Raw genomic sequence first — 22185 nt, 5'->3', positions numbered from 1 at the left:
AGTCATGCAACTAGGGCTATTAACTTCTTCACAGCAAAGCACAGGCTGAAGTCATGGTCTGAGCAAGAACTTAGTACTCTAAAAATTATGTTGCAAGACCTGTAATCTTTATCGTGATGTATATTTTAGGCAGCTGAGCTGGTAACCAGTGAATTCTTTGAACAAGGAGACAGAGAAAGATCTGAACTGAAACTCATTCCTTCAGTAAGTATTTATTACTTCTAAAATAGTTACTTACATTTTCTTATCCTATTCATGGACAAAAAACAAAACAAAACAAAAAAAAAAACACCACCACAACAACCAACCAAAAAACCTAAATAAAAAACCTGTATTTTGATATAGAAATAAACATCTTCGGATTAAAAAAAAAAAAAAAAGCTCTTTGAAAAGGAGATACACTGAAAGTCACACATAAAAAGCAGTACAGACAACAGCCACTTTTCCCTTTGAGCCCATCTCCATTTTATATCACAGGGTTATTCTGTCATTCAATTTTCTAAACAACAGGTATTATTTTTAAGACATGAATACAAAATCATGAGATACTTATGGAAATAAAGCTGCTGCTGTCTGCTTTGTGTTATTTGATACATCAAATACTGAAAAGTGTTTCTGTAGGTATGCAACCAAATACAACACTGACTGAAAGGTTAAATAATATTAACTGGAATATAGGCAGATGGGTATAAAGAGTCAAATGAGAATGAAGAAAAAAAAATCATTAAAATGCTCAGTGAGCAATAAAAAGAGAAAAAGTTAGAAAGCTTGTAGAAAACATTCAGATAGAGAGTTGTTAGTCAGCAAGATAATGTGATCTTACAGTTTGTGAAAGGGAAACAAGGAATCTTTTCTCAGGAGACATCAAGCTAGGGGCAGATAGGCCTAGAATAAAAACAGACTTTCCCCTGAAAATGGCAGAAAAGTTTAAAATCTGGGATTTTCAGAGAACAAAAGAAGAAATTCAGTGAACGGTATGGAGGGGCCACTAGGAGGAGGACTAAGATCCTGTAGAAGGAAAAGCTGTGATGGATAAAGTGATCTCCAACAGGGTACAGAGGAAACTCATATTCAAACCCTTGAGAACTCAGTTTCTTCCATCTCTTTTCATAGGACAGTACAATCAATTATTGAGCCTCTTAAACATCAGCTTAGGTCTCTGGGAGTGCAGCAGAATAGTGGATGAGTTTCCAGAAGAATAAAATAATAACTATTCCCCATACTGGTGTGTTGCCTCCCTATGCTTTGGCTTCACAGCCACACCTGGTTTTGCAAAAAGTCTGTAATCGGGAGGGAGGGAGCCTGCCCATGTCTATCACTGTTCATTTTGCTGAGCTAGAAGACCTTGTGTGAAAAAGGAAAAAATTCTGCTCAAAGGTATCTATTCACAATTCTACAGAAGGTTTCTTCCCAGCTCAAACCCAACTGCAGAACACTTATTTTATATTATGGAGCTATAAAATTCAAATACATTCAGCCTACAAATTTAAAAACAGAAATCAAAATAAACAGTTTGTTTTTCATGCCAGACAAAGCAATAAGAAGACTGTTGCAATGATTGACTATGGTTTACAAAGTGTTCTGGTTGCAAGAATTTGATCATAGCTCTGAAGTGCTGGATGATAAGCCTGTAAAATTCTCTGGTGTAATAAAGCATGACAGTTTTGTTCCCTTCTCAATTCAGGCCATTTTTGATCGGAACAGGAAAGATGAACTACCCAGGTTGCAGCTTGAGTGGATTGATAGCATCTGCATGCCATTGTATGAGGTAATTTTTACTTACTGCTCCTGTAGAGTCCAGAGAAGATTGTTCTTGCCTCTCTAGGGAAAAGAGTTAGCTTACTGTGCAGCCTTGAAGGCCCTTGGAATGCTTTATCTCTCTTTGAGCTTACCAAGAGACTGAACTCTATGCGGAAATCTTCAGTTTCCCTGAAGACAGTCTTATCCGTAAATATTATTTCTCTCTAAGTTATGAAAGCTGTTAAGGTAACTGCTTATTCTGTTATGTTTTAGACGAACCAATTCTTGTCAGGGTAAGGCGTGGAGTGCTCAGCAGGATGGCATTGGTGAGATGGACTCACCAGGTGCTACTGTCTGACTTGTGCCCAAGGAGCACATCCAAATATATGTGATCCAGGGGGTAGTCAGGGCTGAGCCTTTCCACTCCCTTGTGGTTCCTTTTCAAACTGTTAAAGGATTCCCCAGGGCAAGCCTTTAAGGTCAATGACAAATGATTTGTGGTTTAACCTATGTGCTATTTAACTGGGAGCTTACTCTTAAATATGCTTCTATACCTATAAACCCTCAAGTACTACTTTGCTGGGCTCAAAACAACCAGAATAATGTTTATCTCATTGGATTAAACTAGCTTCAGAATTTGACTTGTATGTAACACCAACTTCACCATGTTAGAAACTTTTTCTCTCTTATCTGCACAGAAAGCAGAGCTACACAGGCAGAATGATAAATGGAATATGACACTATAGAAACTTAACCATCAATAACCATCTCAGCCAGTATTTTCCCACACACTGAAGCCACACAGCTAACCTTATGTCACTAAAGATTGTCAGTTTGGTCACTGGTATCTGCAAAAAACATGAGGATGGTCCCACTAGGCTTTTAACTGCAAAAATATTCTCCTTGCACTCCATAATTTCTTACATCTCTGTACAATGATGATACAAAACCAAGAGCTGGGAAACAAGTACCACCTCCTATGTTAACAATGCACTCTTGAATTTGTGTCTTAATGTGGCTTCCCTGTATGCCCAGAAAAATTAACTAGCAGTTCCTTTTTAGTAAGAAAGATGAAGTTCTTCCTCTACCCTCTCTACCTCATGGCATCTGAGGCTACCACTAAAGGGGCTGTCTGGTAGCAAAGGCAACTCCTGTTGCATGACAACGAGAATGTGAGATGGTGGCAGTAGTGAGGCGGGCTAATGCTTTGCCAGCAAATCCTGTTACTTTCTCATGTCAGTCTTTATCAGAACAAAATAAACTGTAATCCATAGGTTTCAACCAACTAAGACAAGGCGAGCACAGGAAACCCACAGAAAATTACATTTTTTTAAAAATACTAAGCTCATCTTTGACACCAGTGGGCAGGGGGATGTGACACTGGAGAGCAACCCTTTAAAAATAATAGTTCACATTACACTAGAATGCATATTAGAATTTACAATTTACAATCAGAAAGCGTACAATAAAGCAGGAAGAACCGATCATCAGACCATCCTCTGCATGAGAAGGCTAGATCTGAGCACTAATGCTCTGGTTAGTTAGCTCTCTCTTAGCAGGAGATCTTCGGGGAATATATTCACAACTGATTTTCCTGCTTTCTGCTGTCTTTGTATCATGCTGTGCAGCTATTAGCCTGCTGCTCAACAACTTAAGAAAGAGACACCATCAAACCTGGAAGTCATTGCAGCACCAGCCTTAGGGGTAAACAGAAAACTTGATGCCATAGTATCACACTGTGGGAGATTCTCTCTTGAATGTGAAGTCAAGTTTTAATTTTCATATCCAGCTTAATCAAACCTCTATACACATCACATCAGCAGTGTATTCAGGCATTCTAAATCCCCTGGTTAGGGCTGAGCACGTTCCAACAATGACAAAGTCCTAGATTCTTATTTATTTATCTTTCTAAATAGGTTCCTTAAAATTCTAGCCTCCATAATGTGTTGTTAAGACTGCATGTGGGGACAGAATGTGTTACATTACAAATGCAACATAAAGAGGCAGAGTAGCAGCTGACAAATTAGTAAAATCTTAGCAGTACTGACATAGCTCACAAGCATATTGCTTATAAAAGCTTTATATTTGATAAACATTTGACGCTTGTTTTGATACTGAAATTACATCATTAAACTATAAAGAACAAACTCAAGGCTTTTGCACATAGTTACTTCATGTGATTAGAAGTCCTGAATTCATTTGGGTCACATTTTGGTGTCCAGAGGCCTCAAGAGAACTGTGCAGAGGAAGCATCAATACCAACTCAGCTGCTGTGGCAGCTGTGCTCCATTTTACTTGACACCCAGACAGCAAAATTGGTTTCAACAGTCCATGAATGCTGACAACTCCCACTGAAGTCAGACAGGAGTTTTGCTTTGACAAGATCAGTGGAGACCCCTGAAGTAGTCCCAAGAGTAAGCTATTCTTGGCAGCTCTGGATTTTTGAAGTGTGCAATATAGAAGGAACTTCATAGCCCAGACTTACATGAGTGCTTCAACACCACTCTGGTGTCATTGACTGCACTGCATCAAACTGCACCTAGTCCAGAGTTCAGGCTTATGAATTAAGTCATATATCAGAGTGCCCACAAAGAACATTTGATAATTACAATCTTTGGTATAAAGACTTTACAGAGCTTTCTAGAGAGTTATGGTCTCCCCCAGCCTTATGCTTTTTTTTTTATTCCTCTCTTCTGAAAGATTCTTTGGGACTTAAATCAGTAATCTGGGGGGATTTGGCTATACCTACCTCCTCTGTATGCATCTACTCACTTCTCTGCCTTTCCTCAGAGCAGCTCTTGACTTTAAGGTGCAGATTATCTTTCACTTGGGAGAAAAACAAGTCTTCTTCATCAGGAAGATGAATGTCAACATAGTGCATATACACAGAAGGAGCTATGTACCTTTGCCCACCTGGCTGGGATTATTCTATTTGTTTTTTTTTTTTTCTAAGAAGCTTTAAAAGCAACTAGCAGTTCCTCAAGATCTCTGAGCCTTCTGCTAGTCATCATGAAGAAGGTCAGATGTACAAAATGTGTCATATAAATTAATGTGGAGCTTGAAGCTGAATATATGTAGACACATAATAACAGCTGGGATGTAGTATATATACACACACACACACCTATTTCCCATATCAAGAGTGTCTAAATCAAACCCTTTTTGTGTTTGCTCTGTAAGAATGACTGTGCTCTTGGCACAAGGTAGGCTGTGACTCTGCCCTGCATATGCTGCTTGACTTGGAAATTAAGCCACCTCCAATTTCAAAATGCCATAGTAATCAAATCTGTTTCCTTCACACTGTGTATCAAAGGACTGTGAATATAAAAGCCTGCCAATTTTTTGTTCATTGCTTTTTATTACACTTGAGACATTATAATTTTACTGAATTTACTTTTTTGTTACCGTAGTGATCACTGATCAGAGTATTTTTATATGACAGTAAAGTTTTTGCCTTGAGTAGCAGAACAGCCACACATTTACTCTGAAGTTCTGATTTTAGGAGCTTTAGTTATGCTTTACTGCATCACATTTGCTCTTCATTCAAAAATGCCAGCAAAGAAGGCATTCATCAGTAAACAGATGAGAAACAAGCTTATTAGAATAATCATTTGTAAGGAAAAATGCATTTCTTGAATCTGTAGAGCATTTCAAGTAACTAGTGTAGCTTCAGTATGAAGTAATCATTCCCTGGTTTTGGTAGAACACTATACATATAGGGGAATCACATGCAACTCAAGCAGAAAATCTGAAACATCCCACTGAAAATAAAACACTATGGCTACACTGACAGCAGCATCACTATATGCTGAGAAAGTACTCTGTACCGATTTGAACATAAATGTTCTTGTAACATGAACAGCAATTCAACCATTAAGACAAATTACTTCTCTGAAACTCTTTTAAAGATGCTAAGAGTTTAAACACCAACAGATTCCTGCCATGGACTCTACAGCTTGTGCATATCTAACAGAGAAAAAAATCTGCAATTGCTCCTAACTCAGATTAGATTTCCCTGTGGGGAGCAGAAAGAGCAGGATAGTGAAGATCTTACTCTTTTTAATCATTATTTTTCCTCACAAACAACATCAAAGCGTTAACGATTCACTTCAAAGAAAAGATGCTAAGAGAAGCCCAGCTCTGTTCACAGCATTGTTAGGCAGACACAGTAATACTATGAATAGCAGGGCCAAAGGCCATGCACTCTGCTTCTAGGCAGATAAACACATAGTCAGGTAGTCAGTGACAATGACAGCAGCTATTTAAGGGAGATGTCTTTGTGGAAGATAAAGAAGCTCATGGCTTATACAACTTATGCGTGCCTGAGATTGCCCTGCTCACCTCTACCTCAGTGTTCAGTTGAGCTGCTCCATTTTAGTGCTATTTTTAGAGCTATTCAAGATTTTCTTGGGTATGGAGAGCTTTTAACACATAATAGTATATACAAAATTGAATTTGCTTTATTTCATTCTAGATTCTTGGGAGAATCTGAAGGGAGCAGAAACATTTATTCTAGCAAGTACTTTAAATGTATTAGACTTTATGTGGAATGACAATGCCCTTTCTTAGCACACTGTTTGATGTACTTGGCAAGAAATCTAATTGCTTTGTCTACAACTCCACGTGCTGCGATATGCCTGTCATCCTACAGCATGGCCTTGTAACTAAATACATCTTTTAGGTAATTCCCCTGTGGTCATGTAGAGACAAAAAACATTTATTCCACTCATTAGCAAATATTAAACGATAGTATCGGTGGTAAAGCTTCTACAAATTGTAGAAAAAAGGACAGATGTCTCCAATATCCATGCTTTAATTTCTCCAGTTCAAAAACTGGACTCATGAATTAGGACTGCATATGCACATATGACTTCCTTTCCCCCAAAGTTTATACTCTACTTACAATTATAAACAGGAGATTTATATTTTAGTATTCCTTTGCAGAAGAGAAATGGTATGTTTTAAGAATCACTCTTACAGCCCTTACTCATTTGCCATGTCTACCCTTCTCCCTCAGACTCTCAATGACAATTTTACATAAGGAAATATTGTATAAGAAATTCAGGGTTAGGATCATTTTTCTAGAAGTCCAGGATGAGTTGTATGGGATAACTTAGTCCTTTCTCACAAGAGTCTCTGGAGGTAGCCCAGAGCAGTATTTCAGTTCAGATGTTTGTCCTCTCTGTATAGTCACAACTAATCCATTATAAATTTTTTATAAAATCTATATCTATCTATATATTATATATATACATATTTTATATGTGTGTACACATACACACACACACACACATAACGGAGAAGATTTTTCTGCATGAACATTTTGGCTTGCTGTACCCAGCATCACCCCAAACTGAAGTTCTTAGAACAGCAGCACTTTGAATTTTGTACCATTTGTTTGCACCTAGTCATGAGACAAAAGTAGCACTGGTAGGGAGCTGTTTGCTATGAGCAATAGACAGGCATTCACCAACACGTGTACACTAGTTGATGAGAACTCTTCTAACAAAAAAAAACAACAACACAACTGTCAACAGGAAGCAACGTGATCAGTGTGTGCATAAAAATATACACTTCTAGCAGGGCTTACCTCTGATGCTTGACCTGGACACAGACAGTGAGAATAACACACCTCTGCTTTCTGGGACTCCCTGGCTGACAAGAATGTGTAAGGTAGGTAGGCTCTGGATGCAAGCTATGAAATACTATGGACTGAGGCTGCACAGTCATTGGCAGATTAAATTAGTCTCACTTTCTTTTGAAATCCAGGGATTAGGATTATCCAAGAAAGAGCAGGTGCAGCATATTCTGCTGTACTTCTAAGAAATCTGCTTCAGAGGAAATTTAATCAGGCAAATTATGCCAAATTCCAGTGCTGGTGGGAGCTGGTAGCTAAGGATTATTTTAGGGATAAGGCTTTGTCCCAGAGAAAGGAGACTTTGCACTACAGATCTCTGAGATAGAAGAATCTCCCTGTAGTCTGAAAATAACAACTTGGCTGAGTTCAAAACATTTTTTGTGCTACTGCATGCTTGCTAATAATGAACTTAAGTGAGACACCTGGAATAAAGGCACTTTTCAGAAAACTCAGGTACTCTGACAATATAAAAACTTCAAGTAATTAGTAATTAATTACTGTTGACAACTTTAGGAATTTACAATTTTTCTCAAATTGCTTGGAAGAAGAGAGAGAAGAAACATTTTTCTCTTCAGTAAAGAGTACTTATTGAGTTTACTTCTAAGTCTCCTAATGCCAAAAAGATCTCAACTGAAAGGGCAAATCATTAACTGAGACTTTTGAGAGAACACAGAATGAATATTTGCCATCAGCTTCAGCGAAGCTGGACTTCACGCAGGGTTTTCTACCATGATTTGTGAGAAAAAGTGAATAATTCATAACACTACAGTTTGTGTTGCTGTTTTACTTCAAATTATCTGTTCAATGTTTTTCAAAGGACAGGCAGTCACCTATGGAAATGCACATAAAGATTTGAGGAAGTAGACTGAACAGTTGGCATATAAGGTAGAAGAGGCATCTGATAGAGGGAACTCAAACTGTACAGCAAATCTGAAAGAAGATAAATGGATAATTTAACAGCCATTCAGTTTTCAAGAAAGATGAAGCACAAACTACATTGCATCAGAAAAGAACTAGAAATGATGATGGATGAAACACTTCAAGTAAGTGTTTTCGCAATAGAATCACAGTTGCCTGCAGAATTCCCAGCTGAGGGCAAATTCAAAGAACTAAATAAGGATATGAGATTGATATGGTTTGAAAAGTTTTTCAAAATCTATTTAATAGTAAGGCAGAAGGCATTGATCGGCTGCTTGGTTAAAATGTTTCTACCCCTTTTCCTTTCAACATTTTGTATTTTTCATGCTTCAGAAGTAGAACCAAAACCATAAAGAGCAGAGCTAAACAAGTTGTTTATGGAACTGTAACTCTTCCTCTTCTGAGTGAAACCTCGAATTACTATGAACATGTGAATCATTTGCAACTATAGCAACGCATCAGGCATCAGTAGGTACCCAGTCCCTCAATGTTACTCTCTCCCTTGACAGTAAAGTATTGGTAGTGGTTAGAGTACATTTTGCTACCAGAAGAACTCTCAGTATGTTGCACATCCCACCACTGGAGAATCAATTAAACCTCCTCTCAAGTGCAGCAACATCTATTTCGTATGGAATCCAGTGATTACTTATGACTCAATCAGTAGGGAAATTAATTTCAAGTCACATGCACAATGTCAAAAGGTTCATAGAACTTAATCTCTGATGCTTCTTTGTATCATTTTATCTTCTATATGCTGCCTACAGAAGGTAGAATTTTAGCTGTCTTTTTTGGTTTTAGTATGTGGGCCTATGTGTGGAAATGCTTTTGCTTTTACAAAACATCTTCCATCAAGTATATTATGAGGATCAAATCTTTGGATGACTGCAGTACAGGTTCCCTTTTATCTGCACTAATCTGAAGTTCAAGGATTTTCAGACAGATGGATCACCTTTGGCCTATGTATTCTTACATGAAAGCCACTTCAGCAAAACTCAGGAGTCCAATTCAGCTTTGCTGTAACTGGTCACGACTCTCTTGACTTCAGCAATGCTTCATGTGCTTATACGCCAGGTCTGAATTTATCCCTGCGGCGTCTCGGTCACTAGCCCTCCCTTCCAACTCAGAAACTGCCTACATAATAAAAGTGATTCATTAGAAACCACTGGGTTCCAAAGCAGAGTGAACACTGCGACCTATAACTTTTTGATATGTGCTCAGTCATAAAACTGAATTTATAGGGTCTTATTCCATAAACTCACTTTACAAATATTAGACCCACAGCCATACTTCCATGAGCCATAATCTTGTCAAAGCACCTAAGTTAAACAACTGGTCAATACTTGGGTGAGAACCTAAATAAATAAATAAAACAATATTCTTGAGGTTCTGCAGCATTTGTAAGCTGGGGCGTGCCATTCTCCCTCTTAAAATGATGTCATGTGACTCCTAGAACACAACAAAGTGTTGTATTTGTGAAAGCAGTAGCTCAGATTTCAGCCACACCTGTGCTGCATCTTGGCTAGTTCAGACAATATCCTTTTCCAGAGATAAAGCAGATGCTGATACATTCCTCTGTTCCCATCACCACCCCTCCACCCAGGAGGCAGAAGATCTACAAGCAGTATGCAGTCACAAAAGATACCTACATCACTGAAGGTGGTAGAAAAGGCAGTGCTATACGGTAACTTTCTGAGAAACAGCTCAGTCATGTACCTGAGGTAACACACGGCTACAGAAGAGGACTGCAAATCTGTTTAGCTTTTCCTAATGCTGAAACGGGAGCCACTGCTGTGACTGCTCTCCCAAAATGCTTTATCAACCTATGATAATGAGCAGTTATTACAGGAAAAGGGATGAAATGGTAAAGGTTTCCAATCCTGCAGTGATCACTGTGTAGCAAGTCAGCTGCACTGCACAGGAATGAACACCTGCAGGCAGAGGCTGGGGACTCTGGATTTGTCCCACAGCTCATCTGCTGAACCCCAGAGATTTGAGGGAAAAGGACATTTCTGGAACTACAACATCATTTGGAAGTATCCTGTGTCAGGCAACTGTTGAAGACCAACCCTCCTCCCACTGAAAAATAAATTGGGCCTTAAGAAGCTGGGTAGCAAATTAGACAGATCACTAGCAAAGCAGTTTGTACAAGGCATGCATCAAAAATAGAGGCATAGAGGAGCAGTACATCAGGCTTTTGTGCAATAAAATCAAAAGTAAAAAGTGCAGCCAGGAGGCAGAAAACCCTGACTAGGTTACAGCCAAATAAACCTAAATAGCTTTAGGAATAAATTGGTGATTTAATCCAGATCAGGAGCAGGTGCTATGAATGTAATTCAGTAAATGGTCAAGAACCTGACATAAGGGAGAGAAATGTGTTGCTTTTGAGATAATTTCCCAGAAGCTTCATAAAAGAAAATGGATTACTGGTGTTTAATAATTAAAACAGAGCCAGAAATATAGCAATCAAATGAGTTTTTAATTACATCTCAAGCAGAAGTAAAATCCAATTTGTGTACTTTGTATCAGAAAAGTCCTACTGAAATGCTTTAGTAACTGGAAAAAAAAAAAAAAGCTAATTTCCATAGGAATTATAGTAGTTGGTTTAATTAAAAAGACTAGATCAGAGTGAAAGGGTCTTGAAGAGAAAGGCTACTAAATCCAGAAGTAGTGATTTGAACATCAAATCAATGTCTGAATAAAGATATTTCATAGATTAAGTGCAAAATCTGCACTGTTGAGTAGCCCCAATCTAAATTAATGTAGAAGAAAATAAAGTTTCTGAAAATTACACTATATATTTTCCAGTATTCCATAGAATTAATTGCTTGTACTATGGTAAAACTAAATATCAATGACATGGTTTATTCCTTGTTAAATATTCCTTTTAACTTATTTTCATCACAGTTTATGTTATTAGTTAACTGTTCTTGTTATTTACTTCATTATGCATACATTTCTAGGAAACAGTTTACTTTTGAACTTTACGACCCGTAAGATTCAGTGATTATGGGGTGTGGGTGCTTAGAATCATCGAATCATCAAGGCTGGAAAACACCTCTAAGATCATCTAGTCCACCAGTATTTCCCCCACTAAACCATGTTTTTCAGTACAACATCTACACGTTTCTTGAACACCCCCAGGGAAGATGACTTAATCAACTCCCTGAGCAGCCTGTTCCAATATGTCACCACTCTTTCAGAGAAGAAATTTTTCCTAATATCCAGCCTGAACCTCCCCTGCAGCATGAAGCCATTTCCTTTTATCTTATCACTAGTTTTGTGGGAGACTGACTCACACCTTGCCACAACCTTATTTGAGGTTGTTGAAGAGATCTATACTGTTCCCTGGTCGACAGGAGCTTTGGGTCTCTATGGGTGCAAGCAGTGCAAAGCCAGTTGGCCTCAGCATCTCAGGCACCCACAGTCCTCTTGGCACAGTCCTCCCCCCTGGTTGTGGGGTGAGATGCAGAAATGCACATCAGAGGCTTGCTGTCTCCTACCAGCGAGCTTAGGAGATGGATGATAGCTTTGCAAAGAAAGGATCTGCTAAGTTGCTGTCACAGTGAGAAAACCTACACTACAGTGTTGGCAGAGGCTGTGCAGGCATCAAGGACAGCAATGAGATTGTCAGAGAGGCGTTCAGCATGTATTACTCTCCTCCTTTTTGTATTCAATCAAACCAGGTTTGGGGAATAAGGTGCTAAAAAAGAGAGAGTGGTGAGGTCTGATAATAGGTGTTACTTATCCACAACCATTCCAAAAATAGCATGAATGCCACCAGAGAGCAATATTGTCCATGGCAGAGACCTCAGAGGCTTTGCCTCTTACTCTAGGCCCAAGGTTGCATAGCCTGCGCCATATTCGTAGCAGATAATTTCAATTAAATTTGCTTCAACTTCCATACAAATCAGCTACTTACTCACGTCATGATTTTTCAGAAGTGCTGAGCATTCATATTTCCTACAGAAGTCAACTGAAATTACACATTTTCAGCACATCTTTAAATCAGACCATTAACCCTTAATTATCATATAATAGCTCAATTAAAAATTTACCAAGACTTACTTCAGTAGCTAGCCAAACTGCATGGTTACAGGCTAGCTATAAAACATTCAGTTCTTAGTGGTGTCTGGGCTCTGGGGGCCATTTAAATTAGTTGTTGTTAACTTTGCTATTTAAAACAGAAAAAATAAAATCTGCCATCCAAATAGTTCATAGACACCAGCAAGCAAGAAGCCCTAGTGGTTTTTTGTTTGTTTGTTTTTGGGTATTTTTTTGTTTGTTTGTTTTGGAGATTTTTGGTGGATTACTTAAAGCCTCAGGTCAAATGAGTATGAGACAAAGAAATCCCAAATGAAATTAAAAACTTTACCTACAAAGAATTTAAATGGGAGGTGAGGAAGGGGGGGGCATAGTGCAGATCATGTTCCTTTTATCGTGTTATTCCCTAGACTGTCCATCAGCAGACTGGAAATATTAACAATATTTTTTCCTCTCTATTTTTTTTTCTATTTTTCCTCCAGTATCTTGTGAAGCTGAATGTGAAACTGAAGCCTATGCTGGACTCTGTGGCAGTAAATAGAGGTAAATGGGAGGAGCTGCACCAACAAAGACTTCCTTCTCAGGCAGCATCCTCTTCTTCCTTTTCCTCTACCTTTACCATGTCTCTCAAAGACATAAATTAAGCCTGCAAATATCAGTGGCCATTTACGATAAGAGCTGTCTGAAAGGTTCTCAAAAGCTCTGGCACACCTCCTTTTTTTTTTTTTTTTTTTTTCCTTTTATTAAAGAAACACTTTCACAGATATGCTTAATCGATTGGATATTATCTTCATGGCAGCCTGGTTTGCTATTACTGGGAGGTGTAGTGGGTCTGAAGGGAAGGCCTGCACTGAGATTGCACTGGTTTCTGAATCGACAAGAAGGACTTAGCACAAGAAGCATTCATTCAGCTCTGCTACCTTTCAACTGCTGCCATAAAAGTCTGTAAAACTGACAAGAGACTGAAATATAAGAACTTACAGCTTAATAAAATTAATAATACAGAGCAGAACTGGGATGCAAGCTGGTCAATTCATATGCAAGGAGCTGCAGGAAAATAGAATAGTATGTAATTACATTGTTGTTTGCATCTCTTCAGTACGTTATGAATCAATTATGCCTGCTTTTGTGATGTTCCTCTCTTCCCTCCTCTTTTATGCCTGGATGTTCTGAGAAGCCTGCTTTGTATTCCAAAGAAGTATTTTTTTACAACAACGCTTCTTAGTGATTGATCAGGGCCTTTAGAATTGCCTACCTTTGCTACATTTAAAAACAAACTTTATTATCTTTAAAAATACCAATCTGTCCCTGCTTCCATGAGAAAGTCATATTAACAATGCAGTAAATTTCTCAGCAAGGGGAAGCTTGCATTAAAGCAAAATATTGCACGCTAATTTTAGAGGGTTTTTTTTTTTTTTAATAAATACTCTTTTAGCACTTTTTTTTTTTTTTTTTATAATTACAGTGTACCCTAAGGAAAAAAGTAATGCGCTTCAGTGAATATAAAATAAAAATAAAAAAGAAATCTGCTGCCTTATGCTTCAGGTTTATATTAAATTGAAAACTGGACCATGGATGAACCTTTCTAGTACAATTTGCAGTGAAAATGAATATTTTAAAATGGTAGAGAGAAAGAATGTTATCATACTGTACTGACTACCTCTTACTTCTCTTGCAGTACCCCCAGTACGCTTTAAGATTATGTTATCATAACTAGCATAATGCTAGGCTCAGACGTAGACATCTGTGGTAGAGGGGTTCTTTCAAGTTTAATAAAAACCAATAGGTCACAAAGCCGTTCAGCCCTGTGTGATGACAATGGTATTATGCGAAAATTGTTCTCCCTCCATTAGTGCACAGATCACTAGTGTAGCAAAGCTACAATCTCTGAATTGAGGGTGCTTTCTCTGCAACACCATGGGACACAAGAGGAGTCGCGCTGTAGTGCTTAAGAGTTCCCATTCATGGAAGAAGAAAAGCCTTTGTACTCACTGAAAATGCCATAGTAAATATAGGCTTGTCTGGCAACCAAAATTAAAGCTGAGTTTGGCTACATTTTACACCTTGTGCAGATGTCTATTTGCTTCATGGAATTGGCACCAACTTGACAGAAACCAGAACCTGGCCCAACGAAATGCCAAAAAAAGAGCTTCCCTGTTTCCCAGGGAATAGGAGTCCTTAGCACCTTTGAAAAACTGACATCTGTCTGACAATCAAACCAACACAACAAACCTGCTGAGCACATCCTTAAGTAAAAACACAGAACAAAAACAAAACAAAGTTCTCTGCACTGCTAATCACGTGTAAAGGGGAAGAGGTGGAAATTTCAGTACCATTACAAACCAACCTGTTACCAAGCAACTGAGCAACATCACTGTCTCTATCAAATGAAGCAGTGCAGGAACAGAAATACAGAATGCACAGAAGTGAACATACATCAAATGGAAATGTTTCTGCTATTATTTTATCACTTTTTTCCTCCCTGAATAAAGATAGATGCAGGAGAATAAGCAGCAAGACACATACAACTTGTAATGTATACTTCATGGGAGAAACAGATACCATGAATTGACATAGTACTGATGGCTGGTACACAGAGCTTTCCTGAATTTTGATATTGCATATCACTAAGTGTAACATAATTTACAACAGTGCATACCCTAAAGCTTCCCCCAAGGTTGATCCCCTCGTTTCCTCTCCTTTTTATTGGCTTCAGTGCGCTGTTGCCCATGGCAACTCCCACAGCAGTGATGGGAATTCAGCACTGCACCACCTGACATCCAGCTGAAGCTCTAACAATGTCAACCATCGATCAAGTGACTGTTTGTAATTGCCTCCATCTATTTCTCCTGTCTTTTGGTAGCTTGGCTATTGTGGGTCAAAATTCAGAAAGTGCTGACTAATGTTATGGTTCTGTTCCTCCATCACAAGGAAGAAAATGAGAGTGCACAGTTAGATCTGTATCAAATTGTTCTCAGGCAAAATGAGGCAGCCTTGCTGAAATCAGGGGGTCAGAGCAGTGCATCACAGAGCAGAATTTGGCATCTGAAAGTTATATAGCTCAATATTTTTTTAAAAAAAGCTTTTTTATTTTTATTTATTTTTTTTAGACACAGCTTAGGAATCAGCAAAATATTTGAGAGAAAAAGAAAATTCTTTGTGGAAGCAAGAAGAATCATATCCCAAGTTTCTCATGTTAAAAAGGATGGAAAACAGTTCTTAATGAGTGCTCACAAGCTTTATAGCCAAACACTGTATCTGCTCTTCATTATCTCTGACACCAAAACATTTTTCCAGTAATTTTGTCAGTTTTGACAAACTGGCCTGAAACACGCACAGCAGACAAGATGACTGTGTTATAAAGTCTGAATTCATTTTCTTTTACTCATTTCCCTGCCCACTGCACAAGATCAAAACCCATGAAATCAGATAGGCTCTGTGGTTGCATATAAAGCACAGGGCCAGCAGGGTGAGGACAAAGGCAAGGAGGACAGAGATCCCACTGTTAAACCAGCCAGAGCTGGTGGACTGCTGCTTGGCCTTGCCCTGCAAACGCCCACCAGACTCAGTGGCTCAGTGACAGGGGAGTACTCACTTCCCTGCCCTTGCTGTTACTGGAAACTCTCCTTGGAATGGGGACTCAGTAATTTACAACTACAGTGCTAAAATGTAGTTAACACAATGTACATCCATACAAGCTACATTTTCCTCAAAGGTGTTCTGAGCCAGTATAGTCATAATGCAGTCCTCAAAAATAGCTCAGGCTGAGCAGCTCAGGATTCTCACCTGTGAGGCTGCTTACCAAAATCAACCCTTCCCCGACAAAGAAAAGATCTAAATGCTATAGCATCACCTAGGGCAACCAGAAGGGTGCCTGGCATTCAGATCCCACTTGGTTCAGAGCAGGCTTCAAACTACAGGTGCACCTTGCTCCCTACGGGGAGACAGAAGGGCAGCCTGTCTCTGCCCTCCTGCTGAAGCTCTTAAGGAGACTGAACACTTAGGTGTGTGGTTCCTGCTTCATGCCTGGGGAGCTGCACAGGGCAGAAAGGCATTGGTGGAAGAGCTCAGGAAGGGCTCTGGTGAGTATCCTCCTGGGTTAAAGCACAGTCCTGCAGTACAACACTGTGACCCCACCAGGAAAACAAGTACTGCTTAAGGCATAGAGAACTTGAACTGGAGTCTGTCCTATGAATCAGACAGAAGGATTTCCCACCTCCTGAGAATGAGATAACCAAGAAGTGCTAGCAGTAAAAATCAGAAAATTTGATCTAAAACTGAGCCACTGTTTTGCCTTCCTCCCAGCCTGGGTCCTACAAGCAAAATAAAACTTCCTAACTTGATCGATCAAGACCTAGACAGCTGCTTCTGGCAGGACACTGTTTGGTGTCACACACAAGGTTAGTAGCTCATGAAAGTTTAATCGGGATGCCTAACACGGCAATCAGACACGTAACTCCCCATGCAGCTCTGTTTTAGCCAGCTTGCTCTCCTTTGCCAGACCACGGATCTTGCTGAGAAGGTTGTTAGTATGTTTAGTACCCTGCTGAAAATAACTACAGCATAGATGAGTGTGTTTCTTTTTAGCTCAGGTATTCATTCAGATGGTGTCCTTGGTACAGCAGCTGCATTTTCAGGACTGGTATCCTTGCTAATTGCTCCTTCTTATAGTGCACTGCTACTTCATAACGTGCCTGTAGTTATCAGCAAAGCCAATACTAGTGTTCACAAACTGTTTTTGAAAACTGCAACCAGCAGTGCCTAAGATAATTTTTAATATTTTTGACTGGGATTAATTAGTCTAAAAATGGGTGTGTTTCAGTCTACAGGACAAATATTTATTTTCCCTTTATAAAATTAAACAATTTGAGAGTTACGCATTGAGTGCAATTTTTAGACAGGTTTGTTTTAGGGCCACGTAAAACATTAATAAACACTTCCAATGCTTAGAATGATCTGGGCAAGAAAATGAAAGAATAAGTCTTTTTATTATTATTATTCACTTAGTCGAAGAAACTGATTATTTTAATGGTAAAATTGTGTGAATGGTTTCTAAAAAAATAAATAAAAAGTTGTGAGTTAAATAGCAGGTGAAATGAGAGACTTTCATTACTTGAACGTGACAGTACTGGAATACATACTGTGCATTGGTTGTTAACTTTTCTTTTTTGGATTTTCTTGTATTTAATTACCAATTTATAAGTGTGCTAGATGCTGCATCTTACAGTTGTGTGGGGAGTACCAGTACCAAGCTTTGAACCTTCACATATGGGAAACAACAGACACATGCACAGAAACAGTGTGTATTTTCTAATTCAAGTATATCTTTCATCCAAAAATGCACAAAAAATATTTCTGCCTTCTTTTCCTTTTTGCATTTTAAGATCATTACCCTCATTGTTTTGCTTTAGTACATCAAACAATGCTGATTCAGCTTTCTCAAGCATCATTTTGAAATTAACAATTTGTTTTTATTGGTCTCTCTAAAAATAAATAAATAGATGACTAATTGTTTCCTGTGATTTTGGCTTTTATTTGTTTAATTGAAACTGGCTTGTCAGGATGAATCGGAGCTGCACGTACTGATCCCTGAATCACACAAATAGAAGAGCAATGAAAACACAGAACTGAGCAGCTCAAATATACCTTTTGAAACGTGACCTTGCAGCAATCATTCCTGGGAAGAAACCTAACTTCACCTGCTGCACTTGGCATTATTGTGGAATGACCAGAAACTAGATCTGGTCAAAGACCTCAACAGAACTATTTGCTTGTATAGAAACTAAATACAATAGTACAAGTCAGTGACACTGGATGTAGCATTATTCAGTAGAAACACCATATATATACACTTCCCTCCAAGGAAAAATTACTGTTGAAATCAGCAATTTCAGAGAAGTAAGAAAATATTTGACCTACTCTTTTAAAGCAATAGGAGAGCTGTCATATCCTATTAAGATACAAACATCCTTCCTTTCATCAGCTTTTGCAAACTTGGTCTCTTGATGTTTCGTAAAAGGGAAGTTTTGTATTCAAAAAGTACAACACATCAATAAAGTACTTCTTATCCTGTGTTCCAAGGTTGCGTGCTTAATTTAGGGCTTTCTCTTACAGTATTACTGCTTAGAAATAACTAAGGCTATTACTCAAGATTATAAAAAAATTAAAAAAAGGATTTGGAAAAAATATCAGTACATTTATTTAGTTTTACTCTTTGTTCTTTCCAGTTTCAGGAAAAATTAAACAGAGGAAAATATTCAGGTCTAGGCAGTATTTTAAGGACAAAAGATCTACTCTAGCCAATGTGGAATTATTATTAAACATTCCTGTTTACCACTTGGAAGATAAAAGCACAAAGTGGAACAGAAAACAGTAGGCAAATATAGATAATGTAGTTTCTTTCTCTGGCATCAGGACTCATTTTCATCATGGCTGCTAGAAAAACAAGGATGCAGCCATAGTAAACCCTTCTTGTTCCAACACTGAGCACTTACTTAGCACTGTGACTAGACATAAGCACACAGCAGAGGCTTGAAAGCACTGTGATAAGCAACGAGAGGCAAGGAAGAAGAAATGCTGGGAAGGTGAAGGAGACACAAGAGCATGCAGATGCAGGCATCCAGCACTCACATGCACACTGTGCTGCCCAGAGCACAGCTGCAGCCCACAGCCCCCTCACTAGCACAGCCTAACAACAGCAGCATCCAGACAGAGAACTGGAGCCTCATAGCCCTCAGGCACAGCACTGCCACAGCAGCAAGTCCTGCTCTCATCCACTTCTCCCATTCCCATGCTGCCTGGTGTGCCTGAGGGGTGAACATAGCTGAATTTAGCAGTGCCTACGTGGCACTTCGGGCAGCTACACATCTCTTATTTCATGTTGCCAGAAGACAGGGAACACAGACAAGACCAGTGAAGGCACCAGGTGGGCAGTGCATTGCTGTCACCCATTGCTGCCTTGGTGCTTCGGCCTCCCAATAAGGCGGGCAGGGTGAGCAGAGGAAGTTGTTTTCCCCCAGGTGACAGATGTTGGCGATTCCTGGTGACTGGACGCAGCAGCTCCAAGTCAGTGAACAGATTTGTGTGCTAAGTACAGAGGCCAGAGATGTCATACGTTTGTTTAGCAGCTGAATTCAGTCCCAACGACTGTTTGCACGGAAACACGAGCTGCACTCGAGGTTAGAGAAAGCCCTTCCCGGCAGGACTGGCTCTAGCTCTGCCTCGTTTAATCGAGTTGTGTGGCAACTCACAGACTCCGGGCACCGGGCGGAAGAGTGGCCCGGGTTGTCCCAGCAGGAAGTACCAACCCAGTAGCCACGCGAGGAGCCCCACAGCCCACGAGATCTCTGCAGGGCCCGCTGCCACCTCGGCACGCCGCACTATAACTCCCAGCCCGCCCCGCGCCGAGCCGACACCCGCTTCCGGCGCGGTGAGCGGCCCGCATAGGAACTACTTCCGGCGCGGAGGGCCGTTGCCACGGCAGCGAGTGGCGCCGCACGGCCTCGTCGGACTGCCGCTTCCGGTGAGGAGCGGCCGTTACCGTGCCGGCGGTCATGGAGGCCGCGCCGGTTCCCGACGGGCAGTACACGGCCGCGGTGTACGGGCTGATCCGCGGCGGGCGCTGCGGGGACGCGGCGGCGCTGCTGAGCCGCGAGCTGCAGAGGAGCAGTCGCTCGCGGGGCGGCCTCTCGCTGCTGGGCTACTGCTACTACCAGCTGCAGGACTTCGCGGCGGCGGCCGAGTGCTACGAGCAGCTGGTGGCCCTGCACCCCGAGCTGGACGCGTACCGCCTGTACCTGGCGCAGGCCCTCCACAAGGCCGGGCTGTACGCCGAGGCGCTGCGGGCCGCCAGCCCGCTGCTGGACCGGCCCGCCTACCAGAGCCGCGCGCTGCGCCTCCAGGCCGCCGTCCACTACGCGCAGGGCGACCTGGCGGCGGCCAAGAGCCTGGTCGAGGAGGCGCTGGCCGCGGACGGCGGTCCCGGGGCTACCGAGGACCCCTCCGAAAAGGCCGACGCTGAAATCAACCTGGGCTGCCTGCTGTACCGGCAGGGGCGGCACGAGGAGGCCAGCGGGAAGTTTGCGGGCGCCATGCATGTGTTGGGCTACTGCCCCGAGCTGTCCTACAACATGGCGCTCTGCTGCTATGCCACCAAGCAGTACGCTCCTGCCCTCAAGCACATCTCCGATATAATTGAACGCGGCATCCACCAGCACCCCGAGCTCAGCGTGGGCATGACCACTGAGGGCATCGACGTGCACAGTGTTGGCAACACCCTGCTCCTGCACCGCACGGCTCTGGTGGAGGCCTTCAACCTGAAGGCTGCCATCGAGTACCAGCTGCACAACCTGAAGGCGGCCCAGGAGGCGCTCACCGATATGCCACCGAGGGCCGAGGAGGAGCTGGACCCGGTCACACTACACAACCAAGCACTAATAAACATGGATGCCCAACCCACTGAGGGGTTTGAGAAACTGCAGTTTCTTTTGCTGCAGAACCCCTGCCCACCAGAAACGTTTGGAAACTTACTGCTCCTATACTGCAAGCATCAGTACTATGACTTGGCAGCTGATGTGCTGGCGGAAAATGCACATCTGACCTACAAACTGCTCACACCTTACTTGTACAACTTCTTGGATGCCATTATTACTTGCCAGACTGCCCCTGAGGAGGCTTTCCACAAGCTGGATGACACAGCAGGGATGCTGACTGAACAGCTGAGAAAACTCACAAAGCAAATACAAGAAGCTAGGCAAAACTGGGATGATGAAGCTGTAAAAAAGGCTGTTAATGAGTATGGTGAAACTCTGGATAAATACATACCTGTCTTGATGGTCCAGGCTAAGATTTATTGGGACATGAAGAACTATACAATGGTAGAAAAGATTTTCCGTAAATCAGTAGAATTCTGTAATGAACACGAGGTATGGAAGCTCAATGTGGCTCACGTGCTTTTCATGCAAGAAAACAAGTACAAAGAGGCTATTAGCTTCTATGAGCCTATAGTTAAAAAGCACTATGATAGCATTCTCAGTGTTAGTGCCATTGTATTAGCTAATCTCTGTGTTTCCTACATCCTGACAAGCCAGAATGAAGATGCAGAAGAACTGATGAGAAAGATTGAGAAGGGGGAAGAGCAACTGTCCTATGATGATCCTGATAAAAATATCTACCATCTTTGTATTGTCAATCTAGTCATTGGTACCCTTTACTGTGTGAAAGGAAACTACGACTTCGGTATTTCGAGGGTCATTAAAAGCTTGGAGCCATATAACAAAAAACTGAGCACTGATACATGGTATTATGCCAAAAGATGTTTCTTGTCCTTGCTAGAGAACATGTCCAAGCACATGATCATGCTGCGTGACAGTGTCATTCAAGAGTGTGTCCAATTTCTGAAGCAATGTGAACTGTATGGAAGAAACATCCCAGCTGTCATTGAGCAACCCCTTGAGGAGAACAGGATGCACAGTGGGAAAAATACAGTTACATATGAAGCCAGGCATTTGAGGGCACTGATGTATAAAATCATGGGATGGACTGCATGAACAATGTTCCTGTACAGTATAAAAAGAGAACCTTGTGTCTGTTCTTTCCTCAAGTTTGTAACATGATGCTCATCCTGCTATACTTGATTGCTTACATTTAAAGATTTTTTATCCTGTATTAACAATATTCAGTGTAACATTAAATATATCATCATAGAATCACAAGTTTGGAAATGACCTATAAGATCATCTAGTCCAACCATCTTCTCATTACCACTGCTACCACAGGCTACTAAACTATATCTCACAGCTTCTCATCCAGACCATACCAAATAACTAAAGGCATTCTCAGTCACGTCA

At 40.8% G+C, this 22185-nt stretch overlaps 2 protein-coding genes across 2 annotated transcripts in view; both read left to right on the top strand.

The window, feature by feature from the left end:
- The window catches only part of PDE11A (phosphodiesterase 11A), a 117791-nt gene extending 104737 nt beyond the window's left edge, over nucleotides 1-13054 (top strand). The window contains exons 18-20 of the mRNA XM_065750598.1: nucleotides 130-204; nucleotides 1685-1768; nucleotides 12820-13054. Coding sequence (XP_065606670.1) covers nucleotides 130-204; nucleotides 1685-1768; nucleotides 12820-12981 — 321 coding nt within the window. The 3' untranslated portion in view covers nucleotides 12982-13054. The remainder of the gene's footprint in view (nucleotides 1-129; nucleotides 205-1684; nucleotides 1769-12819) is intronic.
- Nucleotides 13055-19890: 6836 nt separating this feature from the next.
- LOC136057560 (intraflagellar transport protein 70B-like) lies at nucleotides 19891-21964 on the top strand. Its single transcript, XM_065750301.1, has one exon. The coding sequence runs from the start codon at nucleotides 19891-19893 to the stop codon at nucleotides 21883-21885; it is 1995 nt and encodes a 664-aa protein (XP_065606373.1). The 3' UTR covers nucleotides 21886-21964.
- The last annotated feature ends 221 nt before the right edge of the window (nucleotides 21965-22185 follow it).

This window comes from Cyrtonyx montezumae, unplaced genomic scaffold (assembly GCF_038088225.1).
Source record: "Cyrtonyx montezumae isolate F1298 unplaced genomic scaffold, pur_monq_1.0 scaffold_7, whole genome shotgun sequence".
In the NCBI taxonomy this organism is placed as follows: Eukaryota; Metazoa; Chordata; class Aves; order Galliformes; family Odontophoridae; genus Cyrtonyx; species Cyrtonyx montezumae.
The sequence above is the reverse complement of the archived record's forward strand: the minus strand, read 5'-3'. Positions and strand labels throughout refer to the sequence as shown.